Source organism: Halichoerus grypus, chromosome 8 (assembly GCF_964656455.1).
Source record: "Halichoerus grypus chromosome 8, mHalGry1.hap1.1, whole genome shotgun sequence".
In the NCBI taxonomy this organism is placed as follows: domain Eukaryota; kingdom Metazoa; phylum Chordata; class Mammalia; order Carnivora; family Phocidae; genus Halichoerus; species Halichoerus grypus.
The window spans coordinates 114,040,562-114,060,008 of record NC_135719.1 but is presented as its reverse complement, the minus strand read 5'-3'; the positions used below and the strand labels follow the sequence as shown (position 1 = coordinate 114,060,008).

Sequence of the window (19,447 nt, the reverse complement as noted above, 5' to 3'; positions counted from 1 at the left end):
CGGGGTGCTGCGCGGGCGCGGGGGGGAGGTTGGCGGGGCTGCGTGGGGGCCTGGCAGGGCTGCGCAGGGGCTGGCGGGGGGCAGCGGGGGGGGGGGGCTGGTGGCTCTGTGTGGGGGCCTGGCGGGGCTGCTTGGGGGGGAGGCTGGCAGGGCTGCGTGGGGGCCTGGCGGGGCTGCTTGGGGGGGAGGCTGGCGGGGCTGCGTGGGGGCCTGGCGGGGCTGCGGGGTGCTGTGTGGGGGTGGGGGGGTTGGCGGGGTTGCGCAGGGCTGCAGCCTCCCACCCACCACGTGTGTGAAGCTAACTGCAGGGTCACTCTCTGGACTCATAGGTCCATGACAGAAAAACACAGATTCAGGCGGAAGAGCTTATATGGAAAAAAATCAAATGCCAAGACCTTCCTAAAAACAAGGGGGCTATGAGTTAAGCCAGAAGTAGAACTCAGAGTTCTGACTCTGGATGTGGCCGTGTAGTCGCTTGCCTGATAAAATTCTGAAAGATTCATTCCAGAGCCACATGACTTGCTATCTCATCTGTCTCATACATGCACGCACGCACACACTCTCACAAACACACTCCTTTGCTAATATTTCCTGTAACAGCAGAGCGAGTAATATCCCCGTGCATTCATGTTGCCAGGTGATTTTCAGAACCTATTTTAAGTACAACTTAAATATACTGAGAGCATCGTGTGGCAGCTGTGTAAGCGGACAGTGTTTAGTATGCAAGATTACTGGACACTGTAACCTTGGGAAGTAGGATTTCTGCTTTGTTGACCAACATTTGAGGAGTGGCTTCTTCTGGAAGGCTGTGTCCCTGCCAGAACTCTAGGCGCACTGCTTGGTGGACAAGCCTTGCAGGCTGACACCCTGGGGACAGCCCCTCCCCCCCCCAAAAGCTGGACAGGTAGAGGATGGGTGGCAGTAGAAATCCACAGCGCTGGGCTTCTGTCCCTGTCAAGGAAGGGAGCATGCATTCTGTGGCCCACCTGAATGCAGCGGATTGCAAACACAAAGGGGAGCATTCCCAAAAAGAGAGGCTCCCGCATGGCTTGTCTCTCTGACCTGGGCCTGGGTCCTGCAGATGACAGGCAGCTCTTGGGCACCAGGCACAGAGTGTCTTATGTCTTCCAAATGGAAATTTGTGCTTCAATAAACTGGGTCTCTGAACAAAGACTAAGGCATCTGACCAGTAACTTTGCCACTCCCCCTCTTGCTACTGCCCCGTCTTTGTTCTTCCCTCCTTCCACACTCAGCTGAGGCTCCAGGAGGAGAGCCAGTGGCCAGTGTCTGGAAGCTGGGAGCTGGGGGTGGGGGTGAGGGAGGCCTGGATTCCAGGCTGCAAATGCCAGGAGGCTCAGCTGCTGACACAGGAGTCATTGATGAAGATGAGAGGGCTGGGAAGTGAATTTCACCTGGAAGAGTAGGGAAGGCGGTGTTCCCTAAGCCTGCACCCCAACAGGGACCCTCCCCTCCTCCACCCTGGCTTAGTAATGCCTCACTCCTCCCCACCCCCATTGTTAAAGAAATAGAGTCCCGCGTGACCCAAATCAGCAAATAGAACAAAGATGAAAAAACATCCAGCCTGTTACTACCTTCGAGCCATCCCTGGCAGTTTATTTGGCATAATTTCCTTCCAGGCTTTTTTTTGGAGGAGCCAGGTTTGCCAATTCACCATCTTGGACAGAACGTGATGTGGATACCTGCCATTGAGCCTCATAAATTCTGTATTATTTCCTGGGCTCTAAATTCCTAGTTCCACCATTTACTGTATCAGATTTTAAGCAAGTGACTCAACCCCTCGGTACTTTATCACTTGGCAAAAAGAAGATAATAATGGCACCTGTCCTACAGGTTTGTTGTAAGAAGTGCAAGCAGCAAGTAATAGATGTTAGATGCTTAAGACAGTCTCCGACACCGTATCGTTTCACTGCAGAGTATTCGTTACTGCTTTACTGGCTGAAAATCTCCATCTAATAATATATTACTTAAGTCAACTCCTATTGCCGAATGCTGAAGTTGTTCCCAACATTTTCCTATTATAAATAGTGCACTGAAAATTAAACATCTTTATGTATAACATTTATTTTATTCTTTAGGCTGGTTTCAGAAATAAAATCAAAAGATCCCAGAGTACGAACATTTTTACGAGTCTTGATCCAGATTATCAAATTATTCACAAACTATTAGGATTTATAATGGTATCGCAAATGTATGAGGGTGGCAATTTAATTACATATTGGCAAGTAACATGCATTATCATGAAAGAATTGGAGGCAATAATTTATGAGCTCATAATCCTAGGAAGCAAGCTTGATAAATTATCTACTAATTTGAAATGTATTTTTTTTTTTTTTTTTTTGCCAAGCACAAGAGTGGCTCCAAAATTCCTACTTTTGGGTATTGACCATACCCTCCATATGGGGTCTGTGCTGGCCCTGGGAAGCCCCAGGACATTTTTATTTGATGTAAAGAAGGAGGCAGTCATCACAGCAGTGAGTCTTACTCACTTTTGAATAGTGCTGCACGTGTACAAAGCATTTCTGCATTCTCTCCTTTGGCCCTCACTACAATCCTGCTTTCATTTTAACCATGAGAACTTTAAAGCTCAAAAGAATTTTAAGGTAGGCTCGAGCCACTCCAAGAAAAACAAAGCTGGAAGAACTTGGGTCTTCCACGTCCAAGGGCAAATGCTGCTTCTATAGCAGCAGGTGGGAGGGGAGCCGAGGCAGACAGGAGGTGCTGAGGCAGAGGATGAATCAGGGACATGTGCAATGATGGGTCAGGGCACAGAGCCGGCTCCAGGGTCAACCTGACCCAGAGATGAGCCTTGTCACCCCTACTTACAGTCCAAGCGACCCTCCGCAAGTTACCCACTCCCTGTCTCTGGGCCCCAGAGACACTTCATTCCACAGGGCAGGACATGAGAGGAATAACAGTTCTCTAAGGGTTTTTATAATGAGATGATACTTGGCAGATAGCTGGGTGTGACCCTAATACCTCACCTCGGGTCACTTCTAAATGCCGACCTTAACAGTTCAGCATAACACACGGATTAGCGTCTGGTTTTAGAGGCCAAGGCCTGCCAAACTGAGTAGCTACAAAGTAATGTATCTGCTGTGATTCCCTGTAGTAGTTAACATTTTCTGTTCCGTCTAGTTAGTTTTTCAACTGCAAATGGGCATAGTCACTGGGGATTTCTGACAGATGGACAGATGCACAGCAAATAAATGCCATGCATGTTATGAAGTCTGATACCTTGCAAGCTGCAGAGAAGGTATAAACTACAGCAAAATGAAAATTGCGTCTCTCTAGCTCAGCAGGAGAGAAATTCACTTGGTTCTTTAGGGTGGTTCCCTCTACTTTATCATCTAGACTTAGGACAGGGGAAAATTCCTTTTATCCTTTGCTTTGGAGACATCTACTGCCAAACACAAATTCTAACTCCCAAAGTCGGTTCCTAGCTCTGATGGAGAAATAAAATCACCTTGCAGTAAGGACTGCCACCTTGTGGCCACTCGTGAAACTACCGCTAGGGAAAAGACCCCCTCCAGTGCTTAACACGTGCTGAACACTGTGGAAATTTCGTGTGGCCACCAATAATTTGTTATATTGTATAATATATTTTTCTAGAAAATTCTGCACTGTTTATGCTATTTTCATTGGGCTCTCAATCTGTTCCAAGTTTATTTCCTGTTCTACTCTACCATAACACAATCTGTGTTGAGACCTCAGACTGTTCTATAGAATCACGGGTCTTTCCTTTGGAAGGTAAAAGTCCTCTGGAGTTCAGTGTGAGACATTTCCTTATTTGTTCATTAGATACCTTGAAACAACAGCCACTGCACAACCGGACTAAGTTCACTAATTGCCTGTCAACTGTCTGATTCAAAGGTTATCAGCCAGTAAAAATCATCTAACTTAACGTCATAGAAAACCATCCACTCTTTGGTTCAAGGCCCTGGACAGATGATCTGAGTATAACCCTGTCTGGCTGTCTGATTCATGGTATGGGCCCGAGGCTCAATCCTGAAATGCAGGCAGACAACTGGTATCAACCGATGGTACCATCCTTCTTGACAAGGGTGTTTTCAAGCCTGAGCTGTCACCCTATTCCCCTCTGAGATATTAGCTGGATGAGAGAGGTGAGGATGGGGGAGGGCTTTTTGTAGGCAAAGCACAGAGCACAGGAAATAGAATTTTGAGGATTCTCCAGGAAGTGGGGAGGATGAGCACAACTAGAGCTCCAAAGGAACCCTGGACCACAGAGATGGGCAGCCCAGAATCAGGTAAGGCAGCAGGGGCCGTGTGGGCTCCAGGGCCATTGGAATGAACCACAGACCATGAGGTGAGGAGGGTGTGGCCCTCTGGAGTCCAGACTAGGAGGGGAAGGAGGAAGGAGTGCAGGGGCAACCGGGACCTATGAAGCTGTCAGCTGACGGCCCAGCTCCTCCCAATATGCTTGAACGGCATGGGTGTGCGTGCTTCTAGTACATCCTCACTCTCCCAGCTCCCAGCCTCCCCGGCCCACCCCTTCTCCAGGCTGCACGTGGTCCTTAAGAGCACAGATGTGAACACAGGTGACCCTTAAACATCTGTGAATGCTCAGCCTCACTCAGTCAGAGGAATGCCAATGAGAACTCTGAAGAAACCATTTTTTAAATCTCTCCGATCATCAACATGAGAGATTGCATGGCATGATGGGACAGTGGGGGAAAGAGGTCTCACCCATGGCTTGGAAACGTGAATTTAGAAATACGGCAAGCAAGAGAGAAGAGCCTGGGCTCTGCAGTCAGACTGCCTGGGGTCCAAACCTCTGTCTCTTGGGAGTTAAGTTTCTTTAGGTCTCAGTCTCCTTATCTGGAAAATGGGAGTGGTGCTTACTTCACAGGGCTCCTCGAAGGATTTAATGAGACAGTGCTCATAGACACTTAGAACAGTGCCTGGTATATAGGTGATAAAATGTAAGCCATCTTCCACTGCTAAGGGGAAGAAGGCCGACTGGACTCAATCACAATGCACACACCACTGGCCAAGCGATAACCACTTCTAGTTGTGTGTCATACAGAAATAATAGAACAATATGTAAAGGTAAACGTACAAGGGGACTCAATGCAACATTGACTGGAATAAAAGACTAGGTACAACCTAAAAACATAACAATAGGAAACAAGTTAAATAAATTGTGCCATGGTCTTAAAATAGAATACTATGCATCTATTTTTTAAAATGAGGCAGCTAGATATGTACAAATATGACACAATCTCCAAGATATATTGTTACATTAAAAGAATAAGGTGTAGAATAGTGGGCAGAGTATGCTACCACCTGTGTTTAAAAACAAAAACAAAAACACCATAGATACTATGTGTTGTGGGTGTATACTTTCATGTGCAAAAAACTCTTTGAAAGGCAACACAGGAAATTAGTAATAGTTGTTTCTTTCAGAGAAAGGATATGGCTATTTGGAGGATGCTCCTATTACCCACTGCAGAAAGTTAGCTTTTTTTATAGTTAAAAAATACAATCTGATATGTCATTCCTCTGCTTAAATTTCTTCCATTTGCTCTTAGGACTAAAATCTAAGGTCCTTAACAGAGCCTGTAAGACCCTTTCAGGCAGGGCTCAGGTCACCTCTGCCCCAACCATTCTCTCTATGCCCCTCCCCAACCCCCATATTTCAAGCGTGCTGAGCGGTATTCACACCTCTCGCTCTCACTAACCACTACACCTGTGCAGGTGCTGTTCCCCTGGACAGCATGTTCACCTTCATTCTCTTTGCCTCAGCATTCTAACTCACCCTTCTGGTCCGAGCTTAGCTGTCACTTTCCCTAGAAATGCGCTGCAGGATCCATCCTACAGCTGGGATGTCCCTATTCTGCCCCCACCACACTTTCCACCGCCCTGACGGAAGCAGAGACAAGGAGCGTGTCCCAGGTTCTCTTTCTCAAAATGCCTTTTGACTTCAAGAAGGTTCTGAAATATCTGTGGCAGACCCTCTGGGTGCCCTCTCAGGAGTCATCTTTCCTCTTTGTTGAGGACAGAAGCCAAGTTCCAAGTCCAATGCTAAAGAGACAGCAGAGTGCCGTGCCCCAGGGGATGAGTCAAGGTTGGTGGAAGCCAATCAGGGTAAACCTGCTTATCTTGGCTAGATATTTGCTCTTCCAGCATCCTGTGCAGCTAAGGGTGAGCAGGTGACTCAACTCTAGAAAGATTTCTTGTCTCTTTGATAAAAGGAGAGCGGCCCACAAAGCCCTTGTGCCTCTGTCCTTGGGCTTCCTGCTTCGGATGCCATCACACGAGGTGTGATGTTGAGGACTGTGGCAAATAACTTGAGACCCCATGGGGAAAAGATGCCCCATGTCACTGAGCAACTAACCCAACCCTAACATTGTCACTGCCAGACTTCAAGAAAAAAGGGGTTGTACTAATGAGCTAAACTCATCCTTTCCGTTTATCACGTGGCTCTTCGTTGGGTATTCTGTTAAGTGCGGCCAAAAGTATTCCTAATTGCACACCATGATAGAGTAGACAGACTTGAATCCCAGGATCAGTTCACAGAAATCAAACAAAGGGTCCCTGATTGAGGCAAGGAGCAATGCCTTGAGACTTGACAAATTAAGTTTCTCTCTCTGGACCTACCCTGATCTGAACTTTCATGTCCAGGTCATAACTAGCTCAGCACTTAGGGGTAGAGCCAAGGTCAAAGTCACCAAGATAAGCAGCCCATGACATTTACTCTGTTCTTAGACTTCTGTAACCTTCACACTGTTAGAGAAGACTTATGTACAAAGACCTTTTCAACCCTCAAGATGATCCTTCTCTAGGAGAACATGACAGTAGCAGTTAGTTCACTGATTTCAACTTTCTCCCAGAGGTCATCAGAAGTTACTGGTACCTCCATTTGGCCCTACAGTGAGAGTTCATCCCTCAAAAGTCTGATGCACTTCTTTATGAAATCTTCAACATCCTATTGTCGCATCTCTTTAAGAAAGGAGGCCATTGAGGGTGAATTTGAGTCCTACTTACAGGTGTTTGAAAGCAGCAGAACAACTGTGTGAGGAAGGGGTGATTGCGAGCCAAGGACAGGATCCTTTTTTCCGTCATTGTGCATTCCACATCGTCATCCTGCAAGATCACGTCCTTCTTCAGCACCTTCACGGCGTAAAGGTCTCCTGTTTCTTTTATTCTCGCAAGCATCACCTGTGGCAAAGCAGGAGAAGGAAGCACAGGCGTGAGAACTCTTGAGATTCTTAGGGTGTGGGAACACATGAGGCAGAATGGGCCCGGCACTTGGCAAGTATGAGCATGAATACATACACGCACACTCAAACAACATACATGTAGCATGCTTACTTTAACCCAGACACCTCAGAAGCCAGGACTCACCTTCCCGAAGCTCCCCTTCCCTAACACTCGGATGAACTCAAAGTTGTTGATACCAAGTCGGCTGGAAGAATCAACCCCGATCCCATTTCCTTCTTTGGTGTTTTCCCTTCCCTGTCGTCTTAGAGTTGACCTGGAAACGAGCTTCTGCAAAGAAGAGTAGGAAAACAGGGAGTCAGAAGTCACAGCATGGGCATGAAGCATTTATGGATGGAGAAGACCTTATTAGCTGCCTCAACTCTCAACACAACAGATGGGGAAAGATCAATTCAGCTGGACATGTGATCAAGTTCTGCCATTCAAAACTACACAGTACCAGCTCCTGATCTGTGCTTACTGTATTTGGAAAAGAATCATTTTAAAATATATCCAAGCCACCGAGAGTTTCAGTTTTAACTCAAATGGAAATGTATAAAACACTAACGCCTTAGTCTGGTCCCTCCAGTGGCTTGCGGTGGCTTTCCACAGGATGGTCAGTTTCCAAGAGCGCCACCTGGTGTCCACTTCGTTCAAAGAGCGGTTTTCGCATTTGCTCAAAGGATCCATACCAGGATGTGAACGAATGAAGCAATATTTATTACACAATATTTAAAATTATATAAGAGAAATAAAAATTAATATAAAAATTAGAATAATGAACAAATGTATGGAGGATAAAATTTTAAATACTTCCAATCTTATGAGGTCCCCCTCAAAACATAAAAAATAAAAGCCATTACACATACACACATATCTATCTTTACAGTTGATTAATTTTTAAAAATATAATAAAATTGTGGTTTCATAACACACATTTTTATTTAACACTTTGTCATGTGTATTTTCCATATCCTTCAAGAACATGAGTGTTAAGGGCTGTCCAATATTCTGTTTCATGGGTATACCACAGTTTATTCATTAATTCCCCTGCTTATTGGAAACAGGTTATCTCCCATCTTCTGCCAGTTTAAATAACAGCATCATGAACATCCTTGCATGCTAATCTTCAAAGCAGGGTGATTAAGAATCTAGGCTCTCAAGCAAGCTGCCTGGGTTCAAATCACAGCTCGGTAACCTAATCCTGTAACTCTGGGTAAGTTACCTACCCATCGTCTCTGTGCCTCAGTTTCTTCTAACAAAGAGGATGGGATAGCACCTGATGCACAAGTGATTATGAGGAATGAATGAAAGCACATAAAGCACTTAGATTGGTGCCTGGCACATTCAATACACATGAACTGAGCTGCTGTCGTCATCATGATCATGAGCATCATCTATTTTCTTACTCTAACTTTCTGGAAATGCTATCTTTTGGGCCAAAATGTAAATCTTGAAGACTCTGGATACACAGTCAGCTGAACCTCTAGGGAAGCTGACCACCAGCACAATGAGAGCTCCAGCCTTACCATACTGAACTGGAAGGAGGCACGGCCTCCTCTGTGGGTAACCGCAGCTCACTGGTCCAAGCCCAGCCACAGCGAGGGAGCTCCCTGACGGCAAGATGACTTGCAGATGTCCACCTTGGGACATTTATAAGACGAGCTACCCCTAGGCAACAGATCAAAAGTCCAACGTTCTGAAGTTCTTGACCTATTTAACTGAAAAACCCCAGCTTATCTGGAACAACTTCTAAGTAATGTTTTCAAACAAACAACAACTGTGCAATTGCTTGAACCTACAAGGCTTTGACTTACTCAACCCAATAAAACAGTGATTACAGATATAAAATGGATCACCTTAAAAAATCCAGTTGTTTTTAGTAGTTTCTCCCTCCAGATATCCGATCATAAATATTTCAAAGATAGAAAAACTTTACTAGCTTGAATCTCACTTCCTCCACTTAAATACTTCCCCTGGTTGGGCTAGAAAACTTTAAGCCAGTATTTCTCAATCTTTTTTTTTTTTTTTTTTTTTTTGTAACCCATTCTTCTCTTTTGCTAGACTCAAGATTCTGTTTCATGTTGTGCTGTCAAATGACAGGTAATTTTGGCTTTTCCATTTTTAAATATCATAACATTAAAGATCGTTGGCTCAAGTGACAAATGACAAGTGGCATTGCCCATTCTAGAGCTTGTGCCACATGGTCTATCTTATTCCCATGACATTTTAGGAGCCCTGGTACAGGCTGAAATCCTTAATCCGTGCCCTTTGGGAGCAGCCGTCCCACGCACTAGAAATCCCCCTCCTGGTATCAGCATCCTGCCTTTCTGTCCATGCTTAGACATTAGATTTTGCTGATGCTTCCCTGAAATAAGGGAATACAATTTCAGTCCAAATCCCTAATCAGCCAGTAATAAGGAAATGGGGTGGTGAGTACGGACATTTTCTGGATGACCAAGAACTTGACAGTGATTGCGCTTCCCTAAGTACCCAGAGATATTTAACAGTTAAGTCTAGTATTTTCCTAAGCCGGATATGAAGCTACACCTTTCAGAAGCCACAACAGGAGCCCTGGCTCTTTCCCAGCCCGGAAGGCAGCAATAGGACGTGGGCCTGGGAAGTGGTCGAGGCTCTAACGGTCAACAGTGAGTGGAGGTCACTCGGGGAGGCTGCGAGACAAAACACGCCCAAAGCAAAGGACAACTCCACCCACTCCCAGGAGCCGAGAGGAAGGAACTCCTGTTTGTCGCTGAACTTGAGAGATAAATTCACAATCCATAAACAAAAACTGCAGAACAGTGAGACTCCAGAGCTGGGGAGAATCTCAGAGATCCTCACGTTCAACCCCGTTAGAGAGGAGGGAGCTGAGGCCCGTAGCTGCTCGTCACCTCAGCTGCTGGGTAACCCAGGGCCCTGGAATCCAGAGCTTCACCACACCACACTGACAGGAAGCTGATTTAAAAAAAAAAAAAATCCCTCTTCTACTTCCTGCTACATCTGCATGCTTGTTGTTTCTTGTCATATAATTGTATAAAGAATCTTTTTTGTGGAACAAAATGGTCTTAAAAAAAATACAATAAATCCGTTTATTGTGTTTGCTGAGAGGAGGAGCTTTGCTTATGCTGCAGGCACTCATTCGGACTCACCCCCATCTGAACAACTTCTAAATTACAATACGTCAAAGAAAGCCAAGTCTCACCGAGGTTGGAGAAATATTTCCGGGCTGGAGGCCCATCCCAGCCAGGGTCTTGGCGAGCTCCACCGCGTTGACCCCACAGTTCGGGGCTACATTTGCCTGACATCGGATGTGCACGTTCATCTTACAGACTGGAGGGGGGAAGAGAAGGGAGTCCATGTTCAGGAAGGAGCCAAGTCAACATATGCTGCAAAAAAGAGCTTTAATCACCTGAAAGACTATGACAGGGGAATGATCCAGGCTTGGATGCACTCAAAGCAAACCCTGACGTTTGTCTCATCACTGCTTTTTGCAGTAGCAGCACGGAGCCTGGCATACTGACGAATAATACATTTCAAATCCACTTTCTTCCCTGTTGACTTGATGAAAGGCATTCACCTAAATCATGTGTAATAGTCATTGCAGACTTAACAGCGTGATTCAATATAGAAATCAAAACGTTCATCACGGCGACATTTCAGTCAATTAACTAACAAGGAAGCGTGTCAACTGACTGTATGCTTTTCCTTGTATCACTCAAGAAAAGGTAGCCATCTAAATGCCACACAGAAATCGCTGTTCAAACAGGATGGAGATGGTGTTTCTGAGAGAAAAACCTCTAAGTGAAGCTTGCTTTCTGAGTATTGTTGTGGTTGGGGAGCCCTCCCAGCCCAGGGCACAGCATCCTGTGGGGCTGTGGGTCTCAGTGCTTGTAGCCTGTGGTTTGAACTACTTCATGGGGGAGAAAAGCGAGGTTTTTTTCTTTAAAGGTCAAAGTAAATGGCAGTTGGAAGAGGAGAGAGAAGCAAGCTACGTTCCTGGTGCATAGGAAATGGACTTGGGATGATGAAGGGACCCAGGGTTTAATCAGCAGGAAGTTCTGACGCAGTTTCTTAACATGGGCCCTGCTGATGGGAGGCAGAAATGAAACAGAAGGCAACAAATTCCTGTATCTGGAGCGTCAACCCACCTCTGGAAGCATGCCCGGATCCAGGTTTGGGGGGTGGGAGGGGTCTGAACGTATGTGATTTAGGGTGCCCTCTTTAAGAAAAAGAATATCCAATCCAGAGGAGAGCTCTGGAAGGTGCCCTTGCAAGGGAGGGACCCTGAGGCTGAAGCTTCAGTAGCTCCTCACGGGAAACCCCCTCCCTCAGGAAGATGGGTACAGAGACACACAAGCCCGCAGTGCCCTTGCTGAAGTACCAGTGACAAAACAAAGCAAAAAGTACAGATGGATCACTGTCTGTGTGCGACCCCCCAGGCCACGAGGGACAAGAACAACGTGGGGGAGCCCCATGCACGGCTCTGCATGTTGGCAACAACTATACAAAGGCAGAAAGTGGCCTCTGCGGTGCAACCCACGCCCAGGGGAGACCATCCAGCGGAAGGTCAAGTGGTGCCTGAACCAAAGCTACACACGAGCTGGTTGCTGTTTGGGTTGAAAAAGAATTACTCCATGTATCTAGGAAAAAGGAATTAGGAAATGATGTTCTCGAGAGATGAAAGAGTTTGCCCTTCCTAAAGACAAGTGGCTAGTCCCTTTCTGTCAGCAGAAGCAGGCTTGGTAAGGGCAGGTAGTTGATGGACATTGTCCAGCTGCATGGACATCAACTCCACCTCCCCCAGTGACTCAGGATTTATCTAAAGCTTCAGGCTGAAATTCGTGTGTATTTCTGCAGGGAACTGTGCCCCAAGACAGCCGGATTGTTACAGCAACACCCCATGGGAGAAGACTCAGCAACTCTCCAGCTCCTAACAGGACGGGAATCACCCCTTACTCTCAGACCCTCTGCTAAGGCTAAAGCTCCAAACTCAGGCTGCCCTGGGCACAGTGAGTGACGTGCAAGTCCATGGCCAAAGGTGAAACATCCTTCACCCCACCTACCTCTCCAATCTCTAGCGATCTCTTTGAGAAGACCCAGGGCAGCTCTCATTGAGCTTTGACTCCATTCCTGCTTATTTCTGGCGAGGTCACTAGACCTACTCTCCTGCCAGTTCTTACTCATAACCAAAGCCTCTCTCTTGGCCACCTCACCTCCTACCACCTTCCATTTCTGACCAAGATCCCATTTTTCCCTCTTTCAAATACCTATGAAAATACACAGCAACTAGCAGGCCCTCAGCACTAAGCAGCTGACAGCTAGCCAGATAGATCACTGAATTTAACAACTGACTGGATCTACAGTTAGGAAATCTTTGAACCAGATGTGGCTCTTCTTACATGCCTGACGAGGGACACATGCACCTAGAACTACGAAGATCTAATTTACAAAGTGCCTATAACCATCGGTCCTGGGTCAGAAGCTGAGCCTACAGAACTCCGAAAGCTTGCAGTGCGGTGTTCTTGTGAAGTGGGTACCCAGCACCCCAGCATCTCACTTTTACACTGAAGTCCTTGTCGCATGATGCCCCAGAGCAGCGAGCCACAGTGATCGCAGAAGGTTGGCACTTTGTAGTTGTGGATGCTGAACTTGTGCGGGATGTTGATTCCGAACCTCTGTTCAGCAATCTATAAAAAAAGGAAGCAGAAGGACAAGACCTAGGATGCCGTGCCAGCATCTTTTGTAGAAACTGTAACAGGAGCCCCCCAAACACAATGTGTTACCATGACATCTGAGCTGGGGAGATTATTTCACTGTACTCAGGCTTTCCTCACCAGGCTGAGCACATTTTCTAATCAACAAGACTAAAAAGAAAGGGTGTAGTGGGCATTAGATCGTTCACCATTTTGGGAGATAAATAGGAATGAAAACCTTTTTTATCATCGTTTATATTCAGGCTGTATTTCTCTCCCTGCCAACTCCCTCATGCCCATGTCTATTTCCTAAACCCTTTTAACTGCAGGATTAAACAGGTCTCTTATAGACCATATACACTTGCTGTTAGCATAGGTTTTTCCAGATATCGTGCTGGTGGGGGCCTGGGGGAGAAGGTGGCACCCAGCGAGCACGGAACCACAGAAGGAATTCACTCCAAAGTGACATCCTAGCAGCTTACTCAGCCCTCCCGGGCTGTGCCTGCCATTTGCATTTTACAGTCTGAGGGCACGGGTCCTGGTTTCATCTCACAAACTGTTTCCAACAAATAATTAGAGTAGGCATATGCACTACAGTCTCTGTCACCATTTGAGGTGACAACAGATCCACACGGGACAAGGAGTGGGCTAATTATGACTCCTCTTGGAACTCTGCTGGTCTCTTTCTCATAAAAGCTGTGGCTCATGCCTCTGCAAGTACTCTTTAGCAATCCTGTATGTGTACAATAAGCAATCGCTGAGCTCAAAGTCAGACTCCCCGATGCATCTGTAAACCTGCGGCTCATTGTCAGCAATATTCCAGCTGCTTTCTATCTCCACAATGTAGAATGTGCCCACCCCAGCTGAATGCAGTGCCCGTGACGAGGATGAGAGTCAAGCATTTATACACAGAAGTGCATCCTCCTGGAAATTTTGGAAGACACTGGAGAAGGCTAATAGTCACCTTATTGAGGAAGCACAATTTACAGTTAACAAACACTTGACACATCAATTCTATCTTGTGGAAGCCTCACAAAAAGGCACGTGAAGGAAATATGAATCCCATTTTAAGATTGAGGCTGAAAAATGTCCACAATAGCCAAACTGTGGAAAGAGCCAAGATGTCCATCAACAGATGAATGGATAAAGAAGATGTGGTATATATATACAATGGAATATTATGCAGCCATCAAAAGGAATGAGATCTTGCCATTTGCAACGACGTGGATGGAACTGGAGGGTATTATGCTGACTGAAATAAGTCAAACAGAAAAAGACATGTATCATATGACCTCACTGATACGAGGAATTCTTAATCTCAGGAAACAAACTGAGGGTTGCTGGAGTGGGGGGTGGGGTGGGAGGGATGGGGTGACTGGGTGATAGACACTGGGGAGGGTATGTGCTCTGGTAAGCGCTGTGAATTGTGCAACACTGTTGAATCTCAGATCTGTACCTCTGAAACAAATAATGCAATATATGTTAAGAAAAAAAAAAAAGAAGATAGCAGGAGGGGAAGAATGAAGGGGGCGGAAATCAGAGGGGGAGACGAACCATGAGAGACGATGGACTCTGAAAAACAAACTGAGGGTTCTAGAGGGGAGGGGGGTGGGAGGAGGGGTTAGCCTGGTGATGGGTATTAAAGAGGGCACGTTCTGCATGGAGCACTGGGTGTTATGCACAAACAATGAATCATGGAACACTACATCTAAAACTAATGATGTAATGTATGGTGATTAACATAACAATAAAAAATTTAAAAAAAATAAAAATAGAAATAAAAAAAAAGATTGAGGCTGAAAAAAAAAAAAGACTGAGGCTGACAGAGAAGCTAGCTAGCAGAGGCTGGATTCTGCATTCAAATCCTAGTCATTCAATGCCAAATTCAGGGACCTTTTCAGTCCTTCAAAACTCTCTCCAAATTAGAAAAACTGATCCTGAGAGCTTGTAACCAGCTGATCATTCATGGGATCAACTCAAGGACAGCTCATGCTACACAAATATAGAAATAAAAACAGCATACTATAAAAAGGAGAAAAAATTCAATTCTGATACCACCATTCACTTCAAGGAGTGCAGAAGGGAGGTGGAAAGGGGATGGAGCAAGAAAAGAGAGAGAGAGAGAGAAGTGCACACATGAGCTTGTGCCGGCACTTAATTAGCAAACTTCTACCTTCTTACCTTTGAATCCATTTTGTTAATATTGTTCTGGCAAGTGCAGGCTGTAACAATCAGATGATGGCAGCGTTTATGGACGACACAGGTGCACACTAGGGAATCAAATGCATGATTATACATTCCTCGGAGGCTCACGGTCTGCCAGTTCTAGTGGAGTCAACAAGGGCTGCTCCATGCCAAGGTGACTTGATTTGGGTGTCTGGCCCACACGATGGCATCCAATGCACCCATCCTTCCCATGGTCATTACCATCACCCTAGACTCATGCCTTTGCTCACACCCAAACTATTCGCACTCAAGTCTTGAGCCCACTTCATCCTTCCTGGCTTTCCCCCTGCCTGCACCCACCTGCATAAGAATCCTCCTCTCTTGGTGTAATTCTGGGCACCTTGCCCCACAATCTAAACCTTCAATAGCATCTCACTGCCAATGAGTCAAGTTCAAATTTCCCAGCCAGGTTTCAGGCCCTCCAGAAGCTACCCCCAGCTTACCTGTTACCTTTCTTCGAGGGGAGCTCTTTGTCCCAATAAAAACTAGACTGGTTGCTCTTCCTGGAGCAAGCCTTCACCCTCGCCTGCACACTGACCATGTCTTGCTCAATCCCTAGGAGATCCTCGTTGCCTATCGCCTAACTACATCTTAAGTTTATAATAAGACACAACTTGAGAAATGTCTCTTCCATGAAAATATACTACCCGTGGCTCCCCTTCTAGATTAAACCATCTCTCTCTCCTCAGATCTCTTACAACTCTTAGCCTGCCCCTGCCCCTGCATTTCAAACCTTCCACAGTAACCTCTAATGCCCTCAGAATTCCCAGGCAGCATGATGCCTTGAACAAGATAGGCACTCATTAAATATTTGCAGAATGATTCAATCAATTGTTTGAATACTTAGAACTTCCAAATAACATTTTTCTCCCATTTTCATCTGGATAACTGACATAGTGCAGACAGAGTCCAGTTTACCATTAAAAGGTGAACAAGTATAAGGAAGCAGTATGAAAGTATATGTTATTTTTAAGATCTTTCAAGACACGTGGAGGTTTTTAGGATTAACTACATAAACGCGAATGATATGTTAGCAAATAGTAATATATTTTAAAACAAATCTAGCTTTCATCAGACTGATTTTGAAGGAGAACCAAATTGAAAGTTCCCAGAGAATGTCTTTTTATATGAGGGAAACTCAAAACCATCCCTCACACAGAAAAACCTTATATTCTGAAGCATCTGAGGTTTGCTTATTTTTTTCATTTGCTTGGCTAGAGCTTTATCAATTTTATTGATCTTTTTAAAGAACCAGCTTTTTATTTGGTAGATTTTCTCTGTTGTTTTCCTAATTTCAATTTTACTGATTTGTGCTTTAATTTTATTTCTTTTCTTCTGCTCCCTTTAAGCTTCTCTCCTTTTTCTAGTTTCCTTAAAGATGAAAACTGAGATTACTGATTTTAGATCCTTCTTTTCTAATATATGCATTTAATGCTATAAATTTTCCTGTGAGTACTGCCTTTGCTGAATCCCACAAATTTTGATAAGATGTATTTTCATTTTCATTTGGTCTGAAATATTTATTATTTTCTCTTGAGTCTTCTTTTACCCATGTGTTATTTCAAATGTGTTGTTTAATCTCTAAATATTTAGGGGGCTTTCCAGCTATCTTTCTGTTATTCATATGTAGTTTAATTCCACTGTGGTCTGAAAAGATACTTTTTATGATTTCTATTATTTTTTATGACTTCTATTCTTTTAAATTTGTTAAGGCTTATTTCACATGCCAGAATGTGGTCTATCTTGATAAATATTCCTTGTGAGCTTGAGAAGGATGTACATCCTGCTATGGTTAAGTGGAGTAGCCTATAAATGTCAATTTGATCAAATTGTGGATATCCTTACAGATTTTCTGCCTGCTGGACCTATCAGTTACTGAGATATTGAAGTCTCCAACTGTAACAGTGGATTTGTCTGTATATCCTTGCAGTTCTATTAGTTTTTGCCTCATGTATTTTGATGCCCTATTGTTAGGTGCCTACATGTTAAGGATCATTAGGTCTTCTTGAAAAACTGACCCCTTTATCATTACATAATGCCTCTCCTTAGACCTGATAATTATCTTTGTTCTGAAGTCTGCCTTGTCTATTTGGTTTTGATTAGTGTTGGCATGGTATATACCCTTCTCAAACCGGGTATTTGGTTTTATGTCCCTTACCAAGATGTGAACATACCCTGACCAATGTTCTTTCTTGTTCTTTCAACAAAACGTGGCCCACTGAAAATCAGCCCATCAAACATCCTGGCACTATGCATAAGATGAACCAGGGTTGACCACAAGGCATGTCCCTGTGCTGGACAGGTGCTAAAAAGTGACATCAATTCTCACCTGTGAACTATGTTCTCATTTGGGGCTGACATTAATAGCATAAAGTCAATTATTGTTGTCATATTGATTATATATTCTTTTTCTAAATTTGAGAACTCAGTAGAATTGCTCATACATGTTAAAATGAAAATTATATCCAAGAGTATGTCCTATTCCATTCTAAGGGAAATAACGTTCTACCTCACCTTCTCCAGAAGAGAAGGCAGGATTTGCTTACTGACATGGAGGCTACCACTCCAGGACATGTTAGTGCTATTTTACCAATCATCTGTAGAGTGCACATCAAGAAGACAGGTACCCTATGTATAAACTGTGTGATGATGCTCAAACCAACAACAAGGGTGGCCCAAATAAAAGACAAACCAATCCAGTCTAGTTAAGTCTGAGTAAGAGCCTTCTTTCACTCCTCCCATTTGGAACACTAGTAAATTGGTTTTATCTTAGAACTGTGAAAATCAAAATAAATTTAATGCATAATAACTACAAGATCATTAACAGATTAACTTTGAACATTTCTCACATTTTTTTTAAATTAGAAAATCAAAAAGCAACTGAGATAATAGCTTCTATTCCCTATGCAGGTTAAGAAACAACACTGTGCCATTTCTCACCCCTATTAACAACGGGGTTGTAAAAGACAAAAATTTAGCTTCAAGATTTATAGGTACTGCTCACACAATGGCGTAACCTTTCACTATTTTCATGTTATTGCAGAAACAAAACTTTAAACAATTAAACTTTATTAGGTATCTCGGCTTTAGAAATAAAAGTGTCTCCTCTACGCTGTCTAAAATGTAGCCAAAATTTAAACCACAACTAAAAAGTTGCAATTCTATAGGGGTCTCATTTGACTTGCAGAGTTATTTATCACAATATTAATGAAATGTATCCTGTGTCTTCTTAGGGAACAATATTAAACATAGTTTTTAAAATGTTTTCTTACCTTGACATTGATAACCTTGTTTCCCAAATACTCCCCTGTTCAAGACAATAGAGAAAAAGTTATCATCAGTCTATTTCAGCAACAATGCTCCTATAATCATAGTACTTAAGGAAAACAAATGTATGCCATCCTCTGCACCTTTATGAAAAACAGAATTTCAGAGAAGAAGCAAAGATGAGGTGATTTCTGAGCCCTTGTTTGTTACCACAAGACATAGAGGAAGTCACCTGATGATCAGAATCCTCTAGTGATATACACAGGTGGGTACTGGTGATTCTCATTCTACCCACCTCCCTCTGTGGCAAACCCCAGGTCCTCATCTCGTCATGTGACTGAGCCTCAGCCTGAAGGGTCACTCCACCACCTTCGTTGGCCTTCTCACTCACATACACATAAAGATGCTCAGGTAGTGAAGTAAACAGATGGGTCCACCGCAGCTGCCTGGCCTGAGGCACCCTCCCTCTTCCCTGTGCCCCCATCACCCCTGGAGTCCAGGGGGTAGGGCAGAAATACAGCCACAAGATGCCTGTCAAGCCCACAGCTATCATTTTGGTCTCTCCCTAGTATATTCTCTGAGCGATGATGACATTATCCTTATTCTCATTTAACACAGGCCACATTTTATTAAGCCCGGAGGATGTGCCAGGCACTGAGCCAAGCTGCTGTCGTACAGCATCTCATCTAATCCTCACAAAAGTCACATGAGGCAGTACGCGTAATAGGAAGGCTCAGAGCACAGACTGGGCATGATTTGGGGCACATCTCTAATTCCTTTGAGCCATAGTTTCTTCATCTATAGAGGGAAATAATGACCACAGTACCTACTTCATAGGGTTGTCCTGAAGATAGAGAGAGGTGATAATGTAAAACGCTTAGGATAGTGCCTAGAACTTTAAGTTCTACATAAAACTTTATGATATAAGCAAAATAAAATTATCTTTATTTTACAAATAAGGAGACACTGATGGACTATATAATTTATTTAGGTTCACACATCTAGTTGGTGATGAGATTGAA

General features: G+C 44.3%; 1 protein-coding gene across 1 annotated transcript in view; it reads right to left on the bottom strand.

Moving 5' to 3' along the window:
* PRKCH (protein kinase C eta) overlaps positions 1-19,447 on the bottom strand; it is a 219,263-nt gene that overhangs the window by 83,109 nt on the left and 116,707 nt on the right. Inside the window, exons 4-9 of the mRNA XM_078053787.1 lie at positions 18,431-18,465; positions 15,114-15,202; positions 12,797-12,926; positions 10,442-10,569; positions 7,387-7,530; positions 7,027-7,200 (exon numbers count right to left, since the gene is read on the bottom strand). Of these exons, the coding sequence (XP_077909913.1) occupies positions 7,027-7,200; positions 7,387-7,530; positions 10,442-10,569; positions 12,797-12,926; positions 15,114-15,202; positions 18,431-18,465 (700 nt within the window). The remainder of the gene's footprint in view (positions 1-7,026; positions 7,201-7,386; positions 7,531-10,441; positions 10,570-12,796; positions 12,927-15,113; positions 15,203-18,430; positions 18,466-19,447) is intronic.